General features: G+C 48.2%; 1 protein-coding gene across 2 annotated transcripts in view; it reads left to right on the top strand.

Moving 5' to 3' along the window:
- pde4ba (phosphodiesterase 4B, cAMP-specific a) overlaps positions 1–26,376 on the top strand; it is a 1,084,249-nt gene that overhangs the window by 258,196 nt on the left and 799,677 nt on the right. The window contains exon 3 of one of the 2 annotated variants that reach the window (XM_038794458.1): positions 17,758–17,996. In XM_038794458.1, coding sequence (XP_038650386.1) covers positions 17,758–17,996 — 239 coding nt within the window. Of the gene's footprint in view, positions 1–17,757; positions 17,997–26,376 lie in introns of those variants that run through there. The other variant, XM_038794461.1, reaches the window with a different exon arrangement.

The following is a 26,376-nucleotide window of genomic DNA, read 5'->3' as shown; positions in this document are numbered from 1 at the left end:
AGTGCCGGTTGTGCTCATGTGCCCCATGATCATAAAACCTGCATGAAGGGGGTGCTGGAAATTGCCATCAGATATAATCCCAGTATAAAACTAGAATTCCAGCCCAAGGAGTTTTGGGTATATGCTTATCCCCAGATTTTAAACAAAAATGTTAACAGAATACATCTAACTGCTTTCAATTTGAGATGCAAGAGAAGGATTCACCAGCCGACTTTTGTTTCCTCGAGCATTAGAAGGGGTTAGATGTTATGACAATGCCCTCTAGTGATCTAAATGGAGAACCTTACAAAATAAATTTGTTGATTCAGTTTTATGAAATAAAAATCACTTATTGTCACGAGTAGGCTTCAATGAAGTTACTGTGAAAAGCCCCTAGTCGCCACATTCCGGCGCCTGACCGGGGAGGCTGGTACAGGAATCAAACCATGCTGCTGGCCTGCTTAGTATGCTTTAAAAGCCAGCGATTTAGCCAAGTGAGCTAGTTTTATATGAAGTTCTGTGACCAAGCATGCAACAATAGAGCAACCAACTTTCTTTGAAAACCTGTTTCACCCTTGCATTTCATTGATGGATCTAATTTTAGTGTTTTGCAATAATCCGTCAGTTCAAGGTCACTTTTGCAAGTCTTTTTGTAAACTAAGTTCTAGTTCTCTGGATTATTAGCATAATTGACTGTATTACAAGTCTAACAAAAAAAATATTTGCACCAATAAAGCATACCTAAATAGATTTTTGAAAACTCTTTACACGAATATAACTATACCTCAATTTATTTTTAATGTTTTCTTTAATGCTTATTCTAAAACCTTAAGCTCTTTCAAAAGCCCAGGTTAAAGTGCAGGTGAAAGCTGCATGCAGTTCTTGAAACACCTGATCAAAGATCTCTGTATCTGGAATGAATCTTCATGTGCAAGAATCAAATTTTGTTCATCAGGGTACCATGATAGCATTTGTTTCATTGATGAAAATGCATAAAACCAAAGCTTTTTATTTGGCCAATTATGATGAACGTACACCTGGGGCGTAATTCTCCGACCCCCAAGCCGGGTGGGAGAATCGCGGGAGTGCCGGGTGATACCCGCAACGCCGCCCTGGCACCCACTATCGGTGCCCACCGATCGGCGGGCCGGCGTCTCTAAAGGACGCACTCTTTTCCTCCGCCGCCCCGCAAGATCAATCCTCCATGTCTTGCAGGGCGCCTGTGGGGAGGACGGCAACCGCTTTGACGCGGCGCCAAGGCCCAGCGCGCGTAATTGACACGGCGCCGCTCCTAGCCCCCTGGGGGTGGGAGAATAGGGGACAAGGAGCGGCCTTCGATGCCGGAGTGAAACACTCCTGTCTTCACTCCGCCGTCGGCACTTAGGGCGCAATTCTCCGGACTTAACGAAAAATCGGAGAATAGCGGGCGGCGTAAATTTTTACGGACATGCTGGTCCGACGCCCTCCCGCTATTCTCCCCCCCCCCCCCCCCACGCCCGCCCCCTGACACGAATCGCTGCTCGCCGTATTTTTACGGCGAGCAGCGATTCACCCCTGGCCGATGGGCCGATTTCCAAGGCCTTTATGGCCGTTTTTATGAATGTAAAACAGGCCTGGTCTGACCGTTCGTAAAAACGGCCGTAAAGTCCCGATCTGGGGAACCATGGCACCGATTGGCATGGCCGTACCACGGCCGTGCCAAGGGTGCCATGGGCCCGCGATCGGTGGGCACCGGTGGGCAGCGGGTACTTAACCCGCGCACTCTTTCTCCCTCCGCCGCCCCGCTGGATCCATTCGCGGGGCGGCTGAGGGGCATACCGGCCCGCGCATGCGCGGGTTTCACGCATATGCGTGATGACGTCATCCGCGCATACGCTGGTTGGAGTTGTCCAATCCGCGCATGCGTGGCTGACATCATCTGACGCGTTAGCCGTCGCTAACTTTGGCTAGCGGGCTTAACGAAATTCGTTAAGCCCGCGATGCCGGAGTTCACGGCCGCGCGATGCTAGCCCCGACCGGGGAGCAGAATCGGTTCCCGGTCGGGGGGGCGGAGACTGGCGTCAAACGCGCCCGTTTTTGACGCCAGCTTCCCGATTTTTCGTAACTCGGGAGAATCGCGCCCTTAGTCTCCTGATGGGAGAATTTCGCCCCATATATATAAACAAATATACTCTTGAGGATATAATAAATTTACATTTGCTAGAAAATGGTTTTGAATGTGGGGAGGGAGAAACAATAGGATGAAATTGAATGGCAGTCCATAGGGTGGGTCTGTGTTGCCACCCAGCGCCCCCTCCTGGTCGGTGCCCATAGAGCCCTGAGGTTTACCACAGAACAGAGGGGCAGCTGTCGAGCCCCGGCTGCCCGTGCGCCCTCTGGCTCTGCCAGTCCTGGTGGGTCCCCAATGTCTGCACCTTGGTGTAGACCCCCTCAGCGATTTTCCTCGGTGATTGGGTCATACTCTGCAGTGACTCGGCAATGCCCACCTGCAACTGGGACTAGCTCCTTAGCGCCTCAGCTATTCTCATCTGAGACTGGAACATGTCCCGCAGCACCTCATCAAGGTCAACCTGGTACTGGGTCACGTTCCCCAGTGAATTGAACATTCTGCTTAGGCCCTCGACTATGGCCGTCACAGACTGTATGATGCCTTCGGCACTTTTGCTCACGGTGCCGATGTTGTGCACCAGGCTCTCCACAGCAGTCACCACCCTCGCAGTGTTGGCCTCAGTGCATTGCCAGTACCACCTCCAGTCTCTGAGACTCCTCCAATCAGCTGGAATATCCCTGACATCAACCTCTGAATGTCCCAGCAGCTCCCCAACGTCTCGATTAGCTTCAGATAAACCTGTTCCAAAGACTCAGTATCTGGCTGGGACCAAGTTGGATTCTGGGATCCAGCAGCCCTCTGACCGCTATCTTGCCAGGTCGTTCGTGCCTCCACCTGATGTGCATCAGCGACCTTGTGGTGATCACCAGATTTTGTTATTTACAGATGCCTGTCCACTAACGTTGCCACCGAGGTGTGTGTGTATCTGTGCTGGTGGAGGGTGGGGCTGACAGCTGTGATGCATTGACTGTGGCATCCTTGGAACTCTCCTCCGAAATGGTCTCCAGGCGGGGGAATGAATCTGCGTCGTCGGCTGGAGGACTTGCGGGCGACTGAACACGTGGTCAGTGGGAGGGATGGATCAGTGTGTATGGCAATAACAACTCATGCATGTCAGTCCATCTGTGTGGGGCCCGTTGGTTCCTCTCCTCTGCGGCATGTTTAACCTCCGCATTGGTGACCGCTCAGTCCTCGGCCACCCCCATAACCCCCGGAGCCAGTTTCTCGAAGAGCATGAGGATTCTTATGTCCGACACCCCTCCGCCGGCCTGGGCCCTCTGCCGCCGATTGTCATGAGGATTCTTATGTCCGGTACCCCTCCGCCTGCCTGGGCCCTCTGCCGCTGATTGTGGGAGAGCTTCTCCTGCAGAGTCATAGAAAGGGCATCGTTAGCCATTTGGGGTGGGATGGGGGAATGTGTGTGAAGAGAAGGGGAGTGAAGGGTGTATTGGAGGGGGTGCTGGTCGTGTTGGGAGGGGGTGTGTTGAGTGGTAAGGTTTTGGGGGGTTGGTGTCAACTCACCCGTGCTGCCCAGTGTAGGTTGTTGATCTTTTTGGGGCACTGGAGGCCAGTTCTCCTTGTCATAGTACCCAAGCTCACGACCATTGCCATGTCATCCTAGGGGGCACTGGCTGCCCTGTGGCTCACCCTCCAGGACCCTGGGAGGAACAGGACATCCCTCCTGGCCTCCCCAGCCTCGCCAGGCCAAATGCCGGGAAGCTCGCGGCAGTTCCCGCTCACTACCACACTTCAAAATCTTTCCGGAGAATCGCACCCATACGATGCTGAAGTGTATGGCAAGTGTCTTGACAGGGTTGATGTCGAGAGGCCATTTCCTATTGTGGGAGAGTTTAGAATTAGGTGTCCCTGTTTAAAAATAAGGGATTTCCCATTTAAATGGAATTTAAAATGGAGCTGTGACAAAAAATGTCATTCAGTGTTGTGGGTCTTTGGAACTCTCTTCCTAAAAAGGCAGTGGAAGCAGTGTCTGAATATTTTTGAGGCAGAGGTGCATAGATTGTTGGTAAGCAAGGGGAGGTTACTATCAGATCAGCCATGACATAATTAAATGGCAGAGCAGGCCCGAGGGGCTGAATGACCTACTCCTGCTCCTTGCTTATATGTTCATGTCAGTAAACTTAATTGTAGTAAAGTATTGGAATATTTTTGTCAGCTTCCGGCAAACTGTGCCAAGTAATTTTTCAATGCTATTTTGAAACAAAGTAGATGGTCTGCACTGATCACATAATCACGCCAACATTTGTTTGTGTTCAATCAAATTTGAAAAGTGTATTATGCTGACAGTGGCCCAGGTTTTCCTACCTACTGTGTTTCTTTGAGAGGGTGAGATTTCTGCCTGCCCTGGAAATTCCCCATTGACACATGTTGTTCGTTCTGGGTGAGTGTGCTTTACACTCAATTGGCTCTGTTTTATTCCTTAGCTCTAGAGTCGCCTGGTATCCTTATAATACCGCCACGAGGTTCAAGTTCAAGTTCAGATCAATGACTCAATACACCAGTTAGTAAGTTCAAAACAAGACACGTTTATTATTACACAGTTATTTACTACTCATGCATATAATACTAAGACTAAACTATTCCTACCACTATTAGGCCAATACTTATCTGGAATAAGGGAACTGCCGGATCAGGGAACAATGGCCTCTTGCTCTGTACTGGATCCGCAGGCTTCCAGTTAGCGTGGACTAAAGGGGTCAGGAGTGTCTATTCTCGTAGCGTGCGTTGTATGACACTTGTCGGTGTAGCTATTGGCCAGGCCTCTCCTTCTCACGTTCATGTTCTTAGAGAGCTGCTGCAAAGATGCTCTGCTGGGAGGGCCTGCTAAGAGATCGAACTAGTCTTGGGACCTGACTTTTATAGGTCCCAGGGGCTTCGCGCCCTTTTGGGCGGACCCCAATCCTACTGTCCATCGATTGGGTCTCATCCCAATCGATTGGTATGAATCCCCCAATACTGAGGCTGTCCCTCGATCGCGGGGAGGTTCTTCCTAACTGGTTTGTTTCCTTTTGTTTCAGACCCCATTGGCGCCGGGAAGTCTGACCTGCCACAGAATGTCCCAATTGTAGCTAATCGTTGTATCCATTGTTCCCGGGGATTGCTTCATTAATATGTAAACTGCTGGTTTCGGTGCTGTCTGCTTTCTTTGCAGCCAGAATACACATGAACTTCTACAAACTGCTTGTCTCTTTATAATTGTCAATTTTTCCCTGTAACCTTTGCGTTCTTCCATTTTGTGTGGGGAAGTGGCCAACCCAGGTGGCTACACACATTTTCTAGCTTTTGCCGTCCGCAGAAAATCCTACTGAATAATACCTTCTGGTGAAAGAGAGAGGGCTGGATTCTCCGCACTCTCGCGCCGAAATCACGGAGTACTCGGTGAGTACGCCCATGCCACCTGAGACCTACCTGGGCCCGCTCAGCCATTCTCAGCCCTCCGACCGGCCGAAGTCCCGAATGCGTGGAACTAATGTGCTCCAGCCGATCAGGATACTCGCGCGGCGGCTGGTCATGGGCGGGGGAGTGGTGGCCGGGGAGTGCTTGTTGCGGAGTTGAGGGTCGGGTGCGCGGCCGATCGGGGGGGTCTCTTTTGTGGGTCTCGCTCTGCGCCGAGTCTGTCATGGAGCACGGTGTGGAATTCATGTCCCTTTGAACCAAGTTTTTCTGGCGTAAAACTCTACCATTTTGATGCTTGCGTGGGGACGTAGTCCCAAAAATGGAGAATCCAGCCTCGAGTTCCTGTCTAGGGAAATCAAAAATTGCCCACTACAAAATTTAGGCCCCCGAACAATATTCCGCATCTAATATACTTTACAGCCTGTGTCCTCAACATCCTTGACGCTCCGCGCACAGCCCCTTAACGTTCCGCATACAGCCCCTCAACTCTTTGGGCTGCCCTTCAAAGCTCCTCTCTGACTCTTTGATGCATTGTGCTGCCCCTCAATCCACCACATTGCTCCTCTACGCTCTATGCTTCTCTCTCCGGTCTGCCCCTCTATACTTGAATGTTATTATACAAAGACAAGCAAAATTGGTTTCCTCCTCAAATTTTCATCTTAATGTGAGGGAGTTATGGGACACCTCATGGAGGTTTGGAATAGTATGCATCATACTCATTTCCTGTCATAGTATATAACATTGTTAGATGATTGCTTGGCAAAATAATCTTTGTTAAAATCATACATTAACGATTTTCTAATATTCCATTTTTGGTAATGTGATGCTTCGACATTTATTTACTCTTTGACTTCATATACTTCAAAGTATTACACAAGGTAATTGGGAAAATCAGCATGGTTTTGTGAAGGGAAATCAGATTTAACCAATTAATTCGAGATTGTTGATGGAGTAACGTGTGCTGTAGATAAAGGAGAGCCTGTTGGATTTCCAGAAGACATTTGGTATTGTGCTTTGAAGGTTATTACGGAAAATGAAAGCTCATGGTGGAGAGAGTAACTGAGCATGCATAGAACATTGGCTGGCTGGCAGAAAGCAGAGAGTAGGTAAAAATTGTCTATTTCTAATTGGCAGGATGAGTCCTGCAGGGTCTATGCCGGGACCTGAACCTTTTACAATTTGTATTAATATACATGAGGGGAGCGAAGACATCGTACCTAAATTTGCAGATGACAAAGGTGTTGTGAAGCGGACATAAGGAGGTTCCAGATGGATGTGAATAAGTAGAGTGAGTGGGCAAAAAATTGGCAGATGGAATATAATGTGGGCAACTGTGAAGTTGTTCACTTTGGCAATAAGAGTAAAAAAGCAGACTATTACTTAAATGGAGAACGGCTGTGGAATTCCGAGATGCAGAATAATCTTGGTGTTCTGGTGCACTAATCACAAAAAGAAAATGCAGGTACAGTAAGTAATTAAGAAAGCTAATGGAATGCTATCTTTTATGACAAGAGGAATTAAACATAAAAATCAGGATGTAATGCTTCAGTTATACAGGGTGCGACCACATCTTGAATACTGTGTGCAGTTCTTGGCCGTCTTACGTAAGAAAGGATGCAGTGGAGACAGTTTTGAGGAGATTTATTAGATTGCTACCTGGAATGAATGGGTTGATTTATGAGGGAAGTTTGGGCAGACTGGGCTTGTTTCCACTGAAGTTTAGAAAAGTGAGGGATGACTTGATTGAAATATATATGATCCTGAATGGTCTTGATAAGGTGGACGTTAAAAGGGTGTTTCCTCCTACAGGCAATTCCAGAACTATGACGCACTGTTTGAAAATTAGGGATCACCCTTTTAGGACACAGATTAGGAGTTTTTTTTTCTCTGAGGATTGTGTGACTTTGGAACTCTCTGTCTCAGAAGGTGGTGGAAGCAGGTTAGTTGAATATTTTTCAGGTTGAGGTGTTCTTGTTAGTCAAGGGTATCAAAGGTTATTGGGGTTAGATGGGAATGTGGAATTTGAAACACAAACAGATCTGCCATAATTTTATTGAATGGTGGAGTAGGCCAAAGGGCGTGGATGGGCTACTTCCGCTCCTATTTTGTATGTTCGTAAATAGTGTGGCCATCTAAATTTGCTGCCCGCAAAGGATAATGGGAATTGTGGTCAGGTTGGGACACAGACGATGCACAGCCCATGTGTACTGTGCAGAGGAAACCAGTCCTACACAGATACTTGCACCTACTAAAGGTTAATCACCGATCTCCCCAGGACAATGGGACTCAGATTGAAACATATCAGTTGTAACAGACTCGGGGGTGCCTATTCACCTTATTTGGGAGTGCCTTGGACAATTACAACTAGGACCTGCCCAGCTATCAAGGTACCCACCCCTAATTGGCCAGAATGGATTATGGTTATCGAAATCCTAGCGATCCATTGGATCTCGAGTTGGGACCGCCCAAAAGAGCAGGAAAGATCGGAGGGTAAAAGGAACTGCGCGGCCAACATTCTGTCTTTTTTGAGACCGGCCTCTGCCCCACCAACTGCAGCACATCGACCAGCCAAGTTCAAAGACCTGCGATCGCTACTTGAAGGACGGGCCGCAGCCTTGACATACCTGACAACTTCCAGCCGCCACACGTGTGGATTCAGATAAAGGCCTTATGTAACCTGCACAGAGCCGGTCACTTGAAAGTTACGTAAGGGTTAATTAAGCTGTTATGTATAGTTTAATGTGTAGCCGCGTGCAGATTATTATGCATAGAACCAAGCCTATGTTTAATAATAAGCAATAATTGAACTAATATACTGGTTGCGTGGGCATTTGTCCAGTACACGGAACGTACTCGCATCTTGTGGTTATTATTAATAAAGATAAAAGAGCAACAATAGTCACTACCAGAGGGAGCCTCCTGGATAACACCTGTTCCGCCCCACCACCCTTTACTGCTGAAAGGGTCACTTGGCTGCTTCGAACTTTGACCCTGATGCACAAAAATTACCAAAAGAACAATTACATACCAAGTTGCTTTCTTCAATTACTCCTTACAATCGCGTTATCGGAATACCAGTCCAAATTATTGTGCTTCAACTGCAACAGGGATTGAGTCGATTTGTACAGATATGACAAGGTTATAAGAGTTCAGAAAGTAAAACATAAGTAGTTCTGTATATTAGATTACTTCCAAAGCAATGCAGTAAATAAAATTCCTGATTGCGGATTCTTAGTGAAGCTGCCACAGCCATGCCACCGCATGCCGCTGCCATTGAGCTACATCTTTCTTCGCTCTCCCACTGTGCTGTGTGAGGACGGACTACTGCTCGATCTGATGTACAGTGAGTGAATGTGTACGTTTTCCATATCCAAACACAAACCTTCCCACATAGAAACAGGGAGAATTTAATGTCTTATTATTGTCTGAAAGTACAAGTTGTATATGAATCCTACCCCCAACCTCATTTTAAATAAAATATATGTTTTTCTGAAATGTTTAGACCGATGATGCATGGATGCAGAGATCAACTGGCCAAGGAATGTGTCAGAAAAATAATGTGTCAGACTGAAATGATTGCATAATTAAATAGAAGGAATTACATTTTCTTCGGGGTTGTGAGACTTGAATTCTGCAAGTGATTGTCCTTCCTTAAACTGCTTTCTGAGCCATGCTATCTGTGGTTGAATAATTCAACAAGAATAATTAAGCAACCAAAGTAGAAAAAGCAAATTCCTAACTGTCCTCACTTTTCAGTGTAGCAAGATAGCTCTTTTAGAGCTTGTATAGCATTTTGATAGCTCTTAATCGTGAGGTCAAGTCATGTGAATGGACTATATACAGCCTTGATGGACAGTGATTACACTTATTAAAGGCGAAATTTCAGTTTGCTTTCTTTATTCGAAGGCTAGCTTTCAGAAACTCTCGAACAAAAAGCTAGATTTTGTTCAAATTTAATTCATGTTTGTGAAAGTGACTCAATTCAGACTTTCTTGTACATTGGAAATATTCTGAAACTGCGCAATTATTACGATCCCAGACCAGACCCCAACAGCGGCTCAGATATTGGTAAGAAACTCCAATATTTTTGTTTATTTTAAGATTGTGCAGCAAGAATGATTTGCTCCAGGAGGGATTGCATGGAAAAATAGGCTGTTGGTATTCTAAAGCAAAACTTTGTTAGTAATACTTGCTTTATCGAACAGATTTTGCTTTGGTTGAAACCCCTTCAAACTCTGATTAAATATCTTCAAATAGCTGCTTCAACTAGGTTGTTTCAGCCTCTTCCTTGTCTTCATATAATACTGCTCTGCTTTAAAATATTATTACTTTTCTTTAAATATCCAACTTGGGAAGAATTATGGACTCTGAGACAGACAGATTAGAACTCAGCTCTTCTCTCTCAAAGCTCCTCCAAACTCACTGTCTCTCTGGGCTCCACCCCGCAAATATGTTATCTCCCCAAGCTAAAAACAAATGATCTCTAAGGAGAAAAGCATATGAACTCTCCAGGGACCTCCCCAGTAAAACCACAGTCCATTAGCCGAGACAGAAAAATACATTCTTTCACCATTATTATTTCAAATGGCAAGCTTCTGTGTGTTAATGTTTATCACTCTAGGAACTAATTGATGTGAAAATGGCAGACATGAACATCAGGCAGCTGCTGAATGTAAAAATGTGGATGATCTGCTCCTTTATGTCTCAAAGCCACAGAGGGACTGAAGGCAATCATGCAGAACCTGAAAGAGTTTGGAACCTTTTTGGGCTACAAACTTAACCTGGGCAAAAGTGAAGCATTCCCAGTGAACCCAATTGCGGGAGGCGCAGAGCTGGAGGGGCTCCCGTTTAAAATGGCCCAGAACAGATTCCATTACCTGGGGATCCAAATAGCTAGAGACTGGACACAGATTCACAAGTGGAACCTGACCAGCCTGGTGGATGAAGTAAAAAAGGACCTACAGAGGTGGGGCCCACTCCCTCTCTCCCTGGCGGGAGAGTGCAGACGATCAAGATGAACGCATTGCCAAGGTTCCTCTTCCTGCTCCTGATCTGTCCCGATCTTCATCCCAAAGGCCTTTTTCTGAAATGTGGACAGTCTAATAATGGCGTTTGTGTGAGGCGGTAAGAATCCGAGAATTCCCAAACCAACACAGCAAAGAATGAAAATCTAAATGGCTCGGCTTTACCAAACCTATAAGACGACCATTGGGCAGCAATGGTGGAAAGAGTGAGGGGATGGGTACACAAACCCAACTCAGAATGGGTACAGATGGAGGAGACCTCCTGTAAAGGAATGACCCTCCGGGCCCTGGCTACAGCAGCACTCTCATCCTTCTCGACAAAATACACAACGAGCCCAGTGGTAGCAGCCACGCTGAGAACGTGGGCCCAACTGAGACAGTACTTCAGGCTAACTAAGCTATCCCCCATGGCCCCTATCTGCGGCAATCACAAATTCCCCCCAGCCATGCTAGACACCACCTTCAAAAGATGGAGACGAGACGGGGGCACACTGACGGTCAGGGACTTTTACGTAGGGCACCGACTGGCGACACTGGACGAACTGATGAAGAAGGGGAGACTACCGAAAGGACAGGAAATGAGGCACCTGCAAATAGAACACTTCCTCTACAAAGTGAAGTAGGGTACCCCCGGGACCCAGAAACCACATTATTAGAGGACCTGATACGCACAAGCAGCAAAGAAGGGGGACTATGTGGTAAAATGTACAGACAGTTACTGGACAGAGCTCGAACACCACTGGACGAGATCAGCCACAAATTGGAAGACGAACTGGGGACAGAGTGGGGTGGAGATTATGGAGCGAAGCACTGAGCAGGGCCAACTCCACCTCCTCCTGTGCAAGGCTCAGCCTAATGCAGCTCAAATTGGTGTACAGAGTGCACCTGACCAGAACCCGAATGAACAGGTTCTTCCCGGAGGTGGAGGACAAATATGAACGGTGCCAGAGTGGCCCGGCCAACCACACCCATGTGTTTTGGGCTTGTCCCAAACTTGCTGGGCTCTGGACAGCCATGAGGCAATGTCAATGGTTGTGGGGGTGAGGGTGAAGCCATGCCCAATTGTGGCAATCTCCAGGGTATCGGCGCAGCCAGAGCTACATTAATTGCACGCCGGAGAATCCTGCTCAGGTGGCAATCAGCAGCACCACCCACAGCTGCAGACTGGCTCGCTGATCTCTCGGAATTTCTCCACCTGGAGAAGGTTAAGTACGCCATTCCATTCGAGGGTCAGAGGAGGGCTTTCTAGATGCATGGGGCAAACAGTTCCAAAAACTGTTCGAGGCCAGCAAGGAAGAGTAAGATAGGAGGAAAAAAAGAGGAAGGACAAGGGGAAAATAAAGACAGAGAGGGAAACCAAGGGAACATGCAACCCGGGGGGAGGGGGTGGGGTGGAGGAGAAAGAGAAAACACTGGAAAGTCATAAAAAGGGATATGTGTGGAGGTGGGGAGTGGTGTAGTACCCCCCTCCCTCCCCGATCACAAGGCAAACACAGCCGAAGTTGACGGGGGGAAGAAATGGGAGAGTGGGGGAGGACACAAGAGGGGGGCAGGGAGGGGCAGGAGGGGTGGCGGAAGGGACCACAGGCCGAGCCAGAGGGTGGCAAAATGTACATAAAGTAAATTAAGGGAAGGACAGGATAAACCTTTCTGCATAATGCAATAAATTAACGTGGCAAAAAATGTATATAACTGTTGATAAATGTGGAAACGGCCAATGAAAAGGTTTTCAAAAAAAAAGAAAATGGCAGACACATAACTGAGCTTTGAGAAATTCCAGAGTTCAATAAATGAGTTATCTGGCTATCAATTAACGCATTGTTGCAATCATTTATGGGGAAATGAGATAACATGATAGCTGGATGAACATCCATTTAGAGTTATAACTTATTCACATTAAAGTTTTTAAAGATGGCAAAGTCAAGTCACTAAAGATGATTCACTAAAACATTCAAAAGTGTGGTTTCACTGGTAACAGGTCTACCAGTTCTTGGCTGTGTCAAAAATAACAATGTGGATCATGGGTTTGCCAAGAACCTTCAAGGTAATGGATAAATTGAAAGTTAACGAATGGATAAATTGAAAGTTAACGACTTCCGGTGGTGGCATTAGCGTCAAGGGTATGGAACCAGTGGCCGCAGCATTTTAAAATGGAAGGCATGTCACTGTGGGCGCCAAATTGCGACAACCGTAGGTTTGCCCCGGCGGGGTTGGATGTGATGTTCCGGGGGTGGTGGAAGATAGGAATTTGTTTGTTGGAGGGAAATTTGCAGCTCTGGAGGAGGCAGCTCTGGAGGAGACAGATCAGTTGCCGAAGGGGAATGGTTTCAGATATTTTCAGGTGAGGGACTTCATAAGGAAGGAGGTGGCTTTGTTTCCAGCACTGCCACCCCCGGCGCTGCAGGACAACCTTCCGTCCGAGGAGGAAATAGGAGAGGGAAAGGTCTTGGATATATATGGGGAGCTGTTGAAGGGAGAGAGTGACCCGGTGGAGGAGGTTGGCATAAGTGGGAGGAAGAGCTGGGTGGGGCTTTGCAGAGGGGTAATGCACATTGTCGTGTGCAAGACAAAGTCTCATTCTTTGATACACAGGGTCTACGTGACAGTATCCAGGATGAGTCGGTTCTTTCCAGGGGTGGGTGGTGTGCGGGGAGGCCGGCAAACAATGTCCACATGTTTTGGGTATGCCCGATGTTTGGGGGGTTTTGGAAAGATTTTGGGAGTTACAATAGCTCCGAGTCTGAAGGTGGCAATATTTGGAGGATCTGGGATTGCAGTTGGGGAGAGAAGCCAATGTGTTAGCCTTTGCCCCCCTGATAGCCCGGAGACAGATTTTGTTGAGCTGACGGGACTCGTAGCCACCGAGTGCAAGGGTACGGGTGAGCGATTTGGTAGAGTTCCTGCATTTAGAGAAAATCAAGCTTGCCATCAGAGGTGCAGAGGAGGGGTTCACCTTGAAGTGGATAGTGTTCTTCAACCTCTTTGAGGAGTATTGAGTCATCATCGCTGGTGGCCGGGAGGGGGGAGGGGGGCGGCGGGGGTGTGGTGGGTCATTTTCTGTTTGGGCTGGGGGTTTGGGTTGAAAGTTTAAGAAAAGGGGGCCAGGCGCTGGCGTGGCAGTGGGTAGAGTGGGGGCAAGATTTCTGTGGGATGTGTAAGGATGTTGTGGCTGTTTGCTGTTGTCATGGTTGGTTGTCATTCTTCTTTCTTGTTACGTATATATTTGAAAATGTCTTCAATGAAATATTTTTCCGAACAAAAATTGAAAGTTAATAGTAACTCTGATGCCGTTGTATGATTAGGGCAGTAATTTGAAGGGTAAGGGGCATCACCTTTTTGAGTGTAAGGACAAAACCAATCAGGCAGTAGAACATGGATAACATTTGGAAAGACCAAGTTGAAAGGTAGACATCTTGAAGATGGTGGGATGATGATCTACAAATTATAGGTCTTTTTAGGAACAGATCAAGTTTTCTAATAATATTACTGAAACTGATTATAGTGGCTAAAATGAAAGCTTATAAAACTGGTGTGATTTGGCTGTTTCCCATTGTTTATAGGTTAGTTATGCATTAGCTGCACACAGAAGAGGAAAATGCACAATTATGTCAATAGTCCGATTATTGTAGGTTAGTTTCAAGGCGGCATGTGACACAGTGGTTAGCACTATTGCCTACGGCGCTGAGGACCCAGGTTCGAATCCCGGCCCTGGGTCATTGTCCATGTGGAGTTTGCACATTCTCCCCGTGTCTGTGTGGGTTTCACCCCCACAACCCAAAGATGTGCAAGGTAGGTGGATTGGCCATGCTGAATTGCCCCTTAAATAGGGAAAAATAATTTGAGTACTCTAAATTTTTAAAGAAAATAATTTAAAAAAAATTATAGGTTAGTTTCATTAGTTGTAAAATGATGGTTTGATTCATAAAATAAAGCTATAATGAATTATTGATCTGGAATTTGACAATCAGTGGCAAAGCGACGGTGACATTAAATGGCAATACCATCACTGAATCCCACACTATCAACATCCTGTGGGTGACCACTAGCCATATAAATACTGTGGTTGCAAGAGCAGGTCAGAGGCTAGGAAGCCTGCTGTGAGTAACTCATCCCCTGACTTCCAAAACCTGTCCACAAGGAACAAATCAGGAATGTGATAGAACACTCTCCCATTGCCTGGATGAGTGCAGCTCAACAGCACTCAAGAAGCTTGACACCATACAGGACAAAGCAGGCCACTCGATTGGCACCCTTTCCCTAAATATTCAGTCCCTCCACCACTGACACACAGTAGCAGCAGTGTCCAGCTACACTGCTACAGGATGCACTGCTGGAACTCACCAAATCTCCTTAGAGAGCATCTTCCAAACACGGCCACGACCATGTTGAAAGACAAGGGCAGCAGACACATGGGAACACCACCATCTGGAAGTTTCAATGTGAAGAATTCACACACGCAACAAAATAGGCAATATAAGTCACCATTAAATCATTGCACAGAAAGTGAATTGGTAACTTGGACAGATAATGGGATTAAGGAAGATATTTACATTGAGAAACACAACGTTTAAAATCTGCAATACTAGCATTTTTTCAGTTGGAACTTTCCCCTAGATTTGTGGGCAGCACGGTAGCACAAGTGGATAGCACTGTGGCTTCACAGTGCCAGGGTCCCAAGTTTGATTCCCAGTTGGGTCACTGTCTGTGCGGAGTCTGCACGTTCTCCCCGTGTCTGCGTGGGTTTCCTCCGGGTGCTCCGGTTTCCTCCCACAGTCCAAAGATGTGCCGGTTAGGTGAATTGGCCATGATAAATTGCCCTTCGTGACCAAAAAGGTTAGGAGGGGTTATTGGGTTACAGAGATTGGGTGGAAGTGAGGGCTTAAGTGGGTCGGTGCAGACTCGATGGCCGAATGGCCTCCTTCTGCACTGTATGTTCTATGTTCTATTTGGTAAAACAACTTTTTTCAGGGTCAAAGTGTCTGTTTATTGATAATTATGGTTTATAGTCAATTGATAGAGAAATTGAGTACAGAAATTGTACAGAAGTATTGCGTATAAAATACATTTTGTCATAGTTTTTTGTCTTGTATTCATTAGGATAATCACAAGAATACCGATGTCAGGAGAAGCAATAATTTTACACTGTATGAGAAGAGGGAGCTGCTTGTTTGACAAGTAGACTCTGATTGTTAGAGGTGTTGCTATGGGGAATGCACCAGTTAATGGTGACTGACAGGTGACTGCTAAGTATTGTTTGAAAATTTAAATCAGTCAGCCTGACTCTGGTCAAGGCATTGCCCTGAGCAATGAATCAACAAATGACTATAACTTATTTTGTTGAACTGAAACATATACAATGTGTGTACGTGTTAAGTCTTAGTACTGTTAGGATTCTGGATGAGAACCCAATTATTTGCAAATTGTAAAATTGTGAGGTAATGTTACTGCTTGACAGGTGTGATAACACTGACCCATAGGTATCTTTTGTGTTAAAACAAACTAATTTAAACACAGAATTAACCACATTAGCAACAACGAAATAGCTTTCCAATTCACAGTTACAACAGTTCTTAAGTAAAAGTGAAAACTTTAACTTACTTCCTAAACCTATTCCAATTTAGCAAACCAATATATTCAAATACCACTCATGCATAAAGTTAACAACCAGGTTTCTACTTTCTTTTCTTTGTGCAGAATCTTTAGAGGGAGAATATTTTAGGACCAAACTGAGACACAGGTGAGAGATGTTCAGACGAGAGTTCTAGGACCAACTGACTTTTCAGACGGACGTGGCTTCTCCTACATCATCTGTACCCAAAACATAAGGCAGACTTTTGTCTCTTCTTACAAGATGCCCTTGCTTGTTTAGCCAGGACCAAAGGGGTCCTTCAAGCATAAACAAGATTCCATTAGCTAGCTATTTGTAAGCAAGTAAATGGTTCTCAAGATCTATTTGCGGAACACTTCATCTGCATATCAATGATTACCTCACTTTTATGACACCTTAATCACTGCTCTTGTCATCATACTGTCTGTATGCATCTTAACCCAGGTTTTAATAATATTACTGCAGAAAATATAAAATATGGCCATTTCTTACATTCATCACAATACACTGCTAAAAACTCAGCCATTCCGAGTTGAACAAGGCTCAAAATTTTCATCAGGCTTTATAATATAAAAGTAGTAACTAGTTTATATTCAGACCAAATAAGTGATTCTGCATTGATTCCATTGGTAAAGTCTGCAATGACACAGTCTGTGGAGGAGTGAATTATCTCTGACAGGAACTAGTTACACATGTCAAGGCACCAGAAGTTGCTGTCACTTTTAAGCAGTAATAACAGGGAGAAGCATTTCTCCTACCACAACTGCCAAGTTATTATCTTATTTTTTCCTGTACTTTATTCAACTATTTTTCAAAGCAGTTCTCACATTTGTGTGCGAAGAGGTTAGTTCACTACCATCTTCTCAAGGGCAATAAGAGATGGGCAATAAATGTTGGCTTAACCAGTGATGCCCACATCCTGCAACTTATAAAGAACATGAATGAAATGAAAATCGCTTGTCACGAGTAGGCTTCAATGAAGTTACTGCGAAAAGCCCCTAGTCGCCACATTCCGGCGCCTGTCCGGGGAGGCTGGTACGGGAATCGAACCGTGCTGCTGGCCTGCTTGGTCTGCTTTAAAAGCCAGCGATTTAGCCCAGTGAGCTAAACCAGCCATTTCACATTTGTGTGAAATTAAAAATGTGTATTGTCCTCTAATGTTCTCTCTTTTCCATCCTCACCTGAAGATAATATTCAGGCTATATTTAAAAAATTGCTTCCATAGTGATGAAGCAATAGCGAATAGCATGAAGCAAGGCACAACTTAATGGTCTGTGTGGCTCAGTGCAATGCAGCCTATTGATCCATTGCTTGTTTGTGCAGAGCTTAACATAGTTTAACATCATCATTTATATTTTTAATCAGAGCAATTGAGCATAATTAGTTTAATAATTTGAGTGTGTGCCACAAGTACCTTTAGTTTACTTGGTGAAATACCAGTAATTTGTGAGAGGGTCTTTGTAAATTTTTCTAAATTTGACATTTATGAGAAATTCAATAGCAAAATAATTTATAGCTGTTCAGGATGAAATTCAAGCAAAAGTATTTTCTAAAATGAAACTTAATTCTTCGTACATATTGTACTTCTTTCTTTCCTAAAAATACATTTTATCTTCCTTTAGAATGGTAAAGATTCCCCAGACTATGGTCTGAGCAAATCTTTTACTTCATCTGGAACCATAATTGGAGTGGATTTACGAAGAGGAAGGAGACGTTTCTCTGGTAATCTTCAATTGCCACCATTGTCTTGGAGGCAGGGAGAAAGAGCAAAGACTCCAGAAAGAGATAGTATACCAAGACCGACTACGTTACCATTACGAGTACCCCCAAGAATAGCTATTACACCTGTGGACCAAGATTGGTAAGGCTATACTTCCTTAAGCCTGTGGAATTTCACTATTGTATGTTTTTGTATTTGTGTGCAACAGTGAAGCTATCTTCAACTGACTTGGTGTGGAAGGGAGGGCTGGAAGCAAAATTTGACTAACTTTGCAGAAAGGAAACCAGACTGGGAACTTTGGTATGCCAACACATCGAGTCTAAAGACCAAGATAGGGATTCTATGGACTTACAAGCCAAACCTCGGCAAAACCTAAATATAAGAATGTGTTATGTTATATCTTTTTATTATTCTATCATCTGCTCCAAGAAAGGATGAGTTGGCCACTTGATTTTATGGCATCTTTTGTGAATGTAGAAAAGGGCACTGGGATTTCGATACCCATTTCTTTGTCTAGTTTGTTCTTTGTATGAAGAAAAGATTCCTAATATTGGCCCCAAGTGCACTGTTTATTAATTCACATCTATGTTTTCTTTGGTTACTTTCACAATGTAACTTCAAAGCATTTTCAAGCTTTGCTTTTTTCAGAATGTTTACTGTATTATGTATCTCTGTAAGAGATCCCATCTCCCAATGCTGAAAAGCCCAATTTTCCCCAATATTTCCTGAAGGTGCATACTTTTGACACTTAGAATTGGCGCCATGGCTTTTTCCACGTTTCCTCAAGAGCTTTTATGTTTGTCCTATGTCTTGCAAACAAAAGGGGCAGCACGGTAGCATTGTGGATAGCACAAATGCTTCACAGCTCCAGGGTCCCAGGTTCGATTCCGGCTTGGGTCACTGACTGTGCGGAGTCTGCACATCCTCCCCGTGTGTGCGTGGGTTTCCTCCGGGTGCTCCGGTTTCCTCTCACAGTCCAAAGATGTGCAGGTTAGGTGGATTGGCCATGATAAATTGCCCTTAGTGTCCAAAATTGCCCTTAGTGTTGGGTGGGGTTACTGGGTTATGGGGATAGGGTGGAGGTGTTGACCTTGGGTAGGGTGCTCTTTCCAAGAGCCGGTGCAGACTCGATGGGCCGAATGGCCTCCTTCTGCACTGTAAATTCTATGATTCTAAAACTGGATGCATTTCTTGTGACATTCTTGGAAGGAACAGATGATTTTGGGCCCATGATTTCCAAAGTTTTTCTTGTCTCATGTCTACACTTCTTGTATATTAAATGAGAGGTTAATTGATGTGATTAGCCACAATTACATTATCATTGTATCATGCAACTGCAAGATGATAGAATGGGAATTTATAAAATGACTTTGATTTACGATATATCTCCTGCCACTGCACTGAAACAGGAAGTCAGTACTGCTGACTTCATCATTGTGCACCTGGAACAGGAGGTCAGCACACATTTCTTCCACAGGTGTATGCACGGTGCTGCTGATGTTATCATTGAGTGCCCATTGAATGCTCGACAATCAAGGCTCACCCTACCTGCGACTTTGTGGTGAACCACTGTGTGCACCTGTATTAGTGGATGTAAGGTAGGACCTGCACTACAGGTTCGCCGGTAGCCCCTGATGACTAGCTCCGCCCATAAGGAGCTGTATAAATATGCGTGTCCTCCTCTGATCTGCCATTTCACCAGCTGCAGTAGGAGGCCACACATCTGACTGTAATAAAGCCACAGTTGTACCAATCTGAGTCTTTCATGTAATTGATCGTGCATCAATTTATTACAGTCAGATTTACTAAGAAATGTATATCAGAATCAAACCAGATCGCCTGCAGCTGAATCCGCACTCGCCCGACGCCAGAAAGGACTTTAATCACTGGCTAGCTTGTTTTGAGGCTTACATCAATGCTGCAAACCCCACGCCGACAGAAGCTCAGAAGATTCAGGTCTTATACTCCAGGTTGAGCTCCAACGTGTTCCTGTTGATCCAGGACGCCCCGAGTTACGCGGAAGCGATGGCACTCCTCAAAGGGAACTACGCACAGAAAGCAAACACGCTCTTCGCCAGGCACGTACTCGCCACTCGCACTCAACTCCCTGGGGAGTCTATTGAAGACTTCTGGCGGGCTCTAATCCCACTCGTACGGGACTGTGACTGTCAGGCCGTTACAGCAACCGAGCATTCCAATCTCCTCATGCGCGACGCGTTCGTAACAGGGATTGCGTCGGACCCCATCCGACAATGACTGCTGGAAGGGGCCACACTCGACTAACAGACACAAGAGCTTTAACGCTCTCCATGACGTTCGCATCTCGTAATGTCCAGGCCTACCCCGCTCGCCACATGGTCCACCCGTCCTACCCCTCCTGGACCCTGCAAACAACCTCCCCGACTGGGGCCCTGCCTAGTCAATACGTCTGCGCCATCCGCCAATCCGCGCACCCCGGGGGTCCCCACTACTACTTCTGCGGTCAGCAGAAGCACGCCCGCCAACGCTGCCCGGCCCGTGCCGCCACTTGCAAGTCCTGGGGTAAAAAGGGCCACTTTGCAACTGTGTGCCAGGCCCGCGCAGTCGCCGCTATCGCGCCCGCAATCACCCCCTCCCCCCTGCTGAACGCACAATGGGCGCCGCCATCTTCTCCTCCCGAGGCCACGTGCGACCAGTGGGCGCCGCCATCTTCTCCTCCCAGGTCCACCTGTGGCCAGTGGGCGCCGCCATCTTCTCCTCCCAGGTCCAGGTGCGGCCAGTGGGCGCCGCCATCCCCCCTCAGTCCATGTGCGGCCCATGTGCGCCGCCATCTTGCCCCGCCCCCACAACTGCGCTCCATGAGTGCCGCCATTTTGTTCCCTACAGGACCGCTGGACACCGCCTTCTTGCCTCTCCCACGGGGCTGGAACGCCGGATCTGGGTCGCCGACGCTCTCCATTTGAAACCTCGGACGACCACCCGCAGCTCACCTCGATGATACTGGACCAGTCTCGTCCTCACAACCTGGCCACCACTTCAACGACGGTGAAAATCAACGGCCACGTGACCTCTTGCCTGCTGGACTCCGGGAGCACCGAAAGCTTCATACACCCAGACACGGTAAGGCGCTGCTCCCTCGCGGTCCACCCTGCCAATCAACGGATCTCCCTAGCCTCCGGATCCCACTCTGTCCCGATCCGAGGGTTCTGCATGGTCACTCTCACTGTCCAGGGCGTAGAATTCAGCGGTTTCCACCTCTACGTCCTCCCCAACCTCTGCGCTGCGCTATTGCTGGCCCTGGATTTCCAGTGCAATCTCCAGAACCTCACCCTTAAATTTGGCGGGCCCCTACCTCCACTCACCGTTTGCGGCCTCGCGACCCACAAGGTTGACCCCCCTCCCTCTTTGACAATCTAACTGCAGATTGCAAGCCCGTCGCCACCAGGAGCAGACGGTACAGCACCCAGAACAAGACCTTCATCAGGTCCGAAGTCCAGTGGCTGCTTCGGGAGGGTATCATTGAGGCCAGCAATAGCCCCCGGAGAGCTCAAGTGGTAGTAGTAAAAACGGGGGAGAAACACAGAATGGTCGTGGACTACAGCCAGACCATCAATCGGTGCACGCAGCTCAACGCGTATCCCCTCCCACGCATATCTGAGATGGTCAACCAGATTGCGCAGTCCCGGGTCTTCTCAACAATTGACCTGAAATCCGCCTACCACCAGCTCCCCATTCGTAAATCTGACCGTCCATACACTGCATTCGAGGTGGATGATCGGCTCTATCACTTCCTTAGGGTTCCCTTCGGCGTCACTAGCGGGGTCTCGGTCTTCCAAAGGGAGATGGACCAAATGGTCGACTGGTACGGTTTGCGGGCCACGTTTCCGTACTTAGACAATGTCACCATCTGCAGCCATGACCAGCAGGACCACAACGCCAACCTCGCTAAATTCCTCCGCACCGCCACTCTCCTCAACCTTATGTACAACAAGGGGAAGTGTGTGTTCCGCACGACCCGCCTAGCCATCCTTGGCTATGTAGTCCAAAACGGACTTCTGGGGCCCGATCCCGACCGCATGCGCCCCCTCGTGGAGCTTCCCCTCCCCCACTGCCCCAAGGCCCTCAAACGCTGCCTGGGGTTCTTCTCTTACTACGCCCAGTGGGTCCCAAACTATGTGGACAAGGCCCGCCCACTCATACAGTCCACTCAATTCCCCCTTGCAGCCGAGGCACAGCACGCCTTCGCCCAGATCAGAGCAGACATAGCCAAGGCCGGGATGCATGCAGTAGACGAGATACTCCCCTTTCAAGTAGAAAGCGACGCTTCAGATGTCGCCCTCACCGCCACTCTAAACTAGGCAGGCAGAACCGTGGCATTCTTTTCCTGCACCCTTCATGCCTCAGGAATTCGGCACTCATCCGTCGAAAAAGAGACCCAAGCTACGTTGAAGCTGTGCGGCATTGGAGGCATTACCTGGTCGGCAGGAGATTCACTCTCCTCACTGACCAATGGTCGGTAGCCTTCATGTTCAACAACACGCAGCGGGGCAAGATCAAAATGATAAAATCTTGCAGTGGAGAATCGAGCTCTCCACCTATAATTACGAGATTTTGTATCTCCCCAGCAAACTCAACGAGCCCCCCGACGCCCTTTCCTGAAGTACATGTTCCAGGGCACAAGTAGACCGACTCCGGGCCCTACACAACAGCCTTTGTCACCCGGAGGTCACACGACTGTACCACCTCGTCAAAGCTCGCAATCTACCCTACTCCGTCGAGGAAGTACGGACAGTCACCAGAAACTGCCAGGTCTGTGCGGAGTGCAAGCCGCACTTCTATTGGCCAGACTGCGCACGCCTGGTGAAAGCCTCCCGCCCCTTTGAACGCCTCAGCGTGGATTTCAAAGGGCCCCTCCCGTCCGCCGACCGCAACACATATATCCTCAGTGTGGTCGATGAGTTCTCCAGATTCCCCTTCGCCATCCCATGCCCGATATGACGTTGCCACCGTCATCAAGGCCCTCAACACAATCTTCGCTTTTTCGGATTCCCCGCCTACATCCACAGTGACAGGGGATCCTCATTGATGAGCTATGAGCTGCGTCAGTTCCTGCTCATCAGGGGTATCGCCTCCAGCAGGACGACCAGCTGCAACCCCCGGGGAAACGGGCAGGTAGAGAGGGAGAACGGAATGGTTTGGAGGGCCGTCCAGCTGGCCCTACGGTCCAGGAACCTCCCAGCCTCTCGCTGGCAGGAGGTCCTCCCTGATGCACTATTATCCATCCGGTCACTACTGTGCACCGCCACAAATAACACATCCCATGAACGTGTTTTTACCTTCCCTGGGAAGTTCACATCCGGAGTGTCGCTCCCGACTTGGCTCCCAGCTCCAGGACCGGACCTTCTATGTAGGCACGTCCGACTCCACAAGGCGGACCCCTTGCTGGACAGGGTACACTTGCTCCACGCCAACCCCCAGCATGTCTACGTGGAGTTCCCCGACGGCCGCCAAGATACTGTCTCCCTCAGGGACCTGGCTCTGTCAGGTTCCACTCCAACACACTCCCCCCCACCCACGTGCCACCCTCCCCTCCCCCGGCACTCCCAACATTAACCCCACCAAGTCCATCCCTCCTTCCCCTGCCCACGCAAGAGGATGAGGAAGATTTCGGCACGCTCCCGTGGTCATCCGACTACTGGCCAGCACCAACACCGCCAGCACCGATGTTGCCGACACCAGCACCGCCAGCACCGACATCGCCGCCACTGTTACGTCGCACCGAGCAACCCGTCAAAGCACTGGATCGACTTAACCTATAACGGGCACCGGACTGTCTAAATGGACACTTTTGTTTCCCTCCCCACTGTAAATTATTTGCAAAGCTGTATATAGTTCCACGCCACCACCGCCGGACTCATTTTTAACAGAGGGTGAATGTGGTGAACCACTGTGTGCACCTGTATTAGGGGATGTAATTAGGACCTGCACTACAGGTTCGGCAGTAGCCCCTGCCGGCTAGCTCTGCCCATAAAGAGCCGTATAAATAAGCGTGTCCTCCTCTGATCCGCCATTTCGCCAGCTGCAGTAGGAGGCCATGCATCTGACTGTAATAAAGCCACAGTTGTACCATGATGTGACCATCGATTAACAAGACACGTGGTTGGAAGTGAACAGTGGTTTTAATAGTCTTACAACAGAGCCTGCCTGCGACGTGATGAACTGGCAGGCAGGCTCACGACTGCAAAGCTTTATACTTCCGGTTAGTGGGAGGAGCCATGGGTGGAGCCAAGGGTGGAGTCCAGTACAAACTCCTCATCTCCCCCTATGGACAGAGCCATGCAACTGCTCATATAACGAGCTAACATGAATACAGCACATCATATAACAACAGTGTGAATTACATGGAATGTGATTCACCACATTCACCCCCTGTAAAAAAAATCAAGTCCAGCGGGGGTGAGGTGTCTACAAATTACAAATTACAGATTACAAATTACAAATTGAGTCGATCCAGCGGCCGAGTCGTCCTCTGGAATCGACGAAGCACCAGGGTTGCAGCCTCTTCTGGTGGCTGGGTGCTGGCGGTCAGCGAGGGTACGATGGCGGACTCCGGGGGTGATTCTGTCAGAGCTTCGTATCCGACTGGTTCGACTGGTGACGGGGAGCGCCGGAAACCCAAGGGCGCGGGGGCGCGGAGCACGGGCAGCGGACCTACAGGCGTTGGGGCGCCGGACGCGGGGGGTTGGGAGTGGTATAGTGTGGGGGTACCTCGGCGGAAGTAGTGTCGGAGTAGGATACTGCAGGTGCCAGGTCCTGGAGTGAAACAGTGTCCTGACGGTCGTCAGGGTATTCGATGAACGCGTATTGGGGGTTCAAGTGGAGTAGGAGCACTCTCTCAACCAGTGGGTCAGTTTTGTGGGTCCGTACGTGCTTCCGGAGGAGAACCGGGCCCGGTGTCCTCAACCATGCTGGGAGCGAAACCCCCATGGTAGTGCCCCTGGAAAAAACAAATAGCCGCTCGTGAGGGGTCGGGTTGGTGGCCGTACATAGGAGGGACCTAATAGCATGGAGCGCGTCGGGGCGGAGCTCCTGCCAATGGGAGGTCTGGAGCTTACTGGACTGGAGGGTTAGTAGGACGGTGTTCCAGACCGTCGCGTTCTCCCTCTCCACCTGCCCGTTCCCCCTGGGGTTATAGCTGGGTTATTGCCCTTTTCGAGCAGGTACTGACGCAGCTCGTCACTCATAAAGGACGAACCCCTGTCGCTGTGTACAAAGCTGGGGAAACCAAACAGGGTGAAGATACTATGCAGGGCCCTAATGACTGTGTGGGAGGGCATATCGGGGCACGGGATAGCAAAGGGGAAGCGGGAGAACTTGTCTATTACGTTCAGGAAGTACACATTCCTATTGGTCGAGGGGAGTGGCCCTTTGAAATCAAAACTTAGGCGTTCAAAGGGCCGGGAGGCCTTGACCAGGTGGGCCCTGTCTGGTCTATAGAAGTGCGGTTTGCACTCCGCACAGATCGGGCAACCCCTCGTGATGGCTTTTACCTCCTCGGTGGAGAAAGGCAGGTTTCGGGCTTTGATGTAGTGGGCGAGCCGGGTGACCCCCGGGTGGCAGAGGTCATTGTGGATAGCTTTGAGGCGGTCGTCTTGCGCGCTTGCGCACGTGTCGCGGGACAGGGCATCTGGGGGCACGTTGAGCTTCCCCGGTCGGTACATGATATCGTACTTGTAGGTGGAGAGTTCGATCCTCCACCGTAGGATCTTATCGTTTTTAATTTTGCCCCTTTAGAACATAGAACATAGAACACTACAGCACAGTACGGGCCCTTCGGCCCTCGATGTTGCGCCGACCTGTGAAACCATCTGAAGCCTATCTGACCTACACTATTCCATTTTCATCCATATGTCTATCCAGTGACCACTTAAATGCCCTTAAAGTTGGCGAGTCTACTACTGTTGCAGGCAGGGCGTTCCACACCCCGACTACTCTCTGAGTAAAGAAACTGCCTCTGACATCTGTCCTATATCTATCACCCCTCAATTCAAAGCTATGTCCCCTCGTGTTGGTCATCACCATCCGAGGAAAAAGACTCTCACTGTCCACCCTATCTAACCCTCTGACTATCTTATATGTCTCTATTAAGTCACCTCTCAGCCTTCTCCTCTCTAACGAAAACAACCTCAATTCCCTGAGCCTTTCCTCGTAAGACCTTCCGTCCATACCAGGCAACATCCTAGTAAATCTCCTCTGAACCCTTTCCAAAGCTTCCACATCCTTCCTATAATGTGGTGACCAGAACTGCACGCAGTACTCCAGGTGCGGCCGCACCAGAGTTATGTACAGCTGCAGCATGACCTTGTGGTTCCGAAACTCAATCCCCCTGCTTATAAAGGCTAGCACACCATATGCCTTCTTAACAGCCCTATTAACCTGGGTGGCAACTTTCAGGGATTTATGTACCTGGATGCCGAGATCTCTCTGTTCGTCTACACTACCAAGAATCTTGCCATTAGCCCAGTACTCTGCATTCCTGTTA

Source organism: Scyliorhinus canicula, chromosome 4 (genome assembly GCF_902713615.1).
Source record: "Scyliorhinus canicula chromosome 4, sScyCan1.1, whole genome shotgun sequence".
Lineage (NCBI taxonomy): Eukaryota > Metazoa > Chordata > Chondrichthyes > Carcharhiniformes > Scyliorhinidae > Scyliorhinus > Scyliorhinus canicula.
The sequence above is the reverse complement of the archived record's forward strand: the minus strand, read 5'-3'. Positions and strand labels throughout refer to the sequence as shown.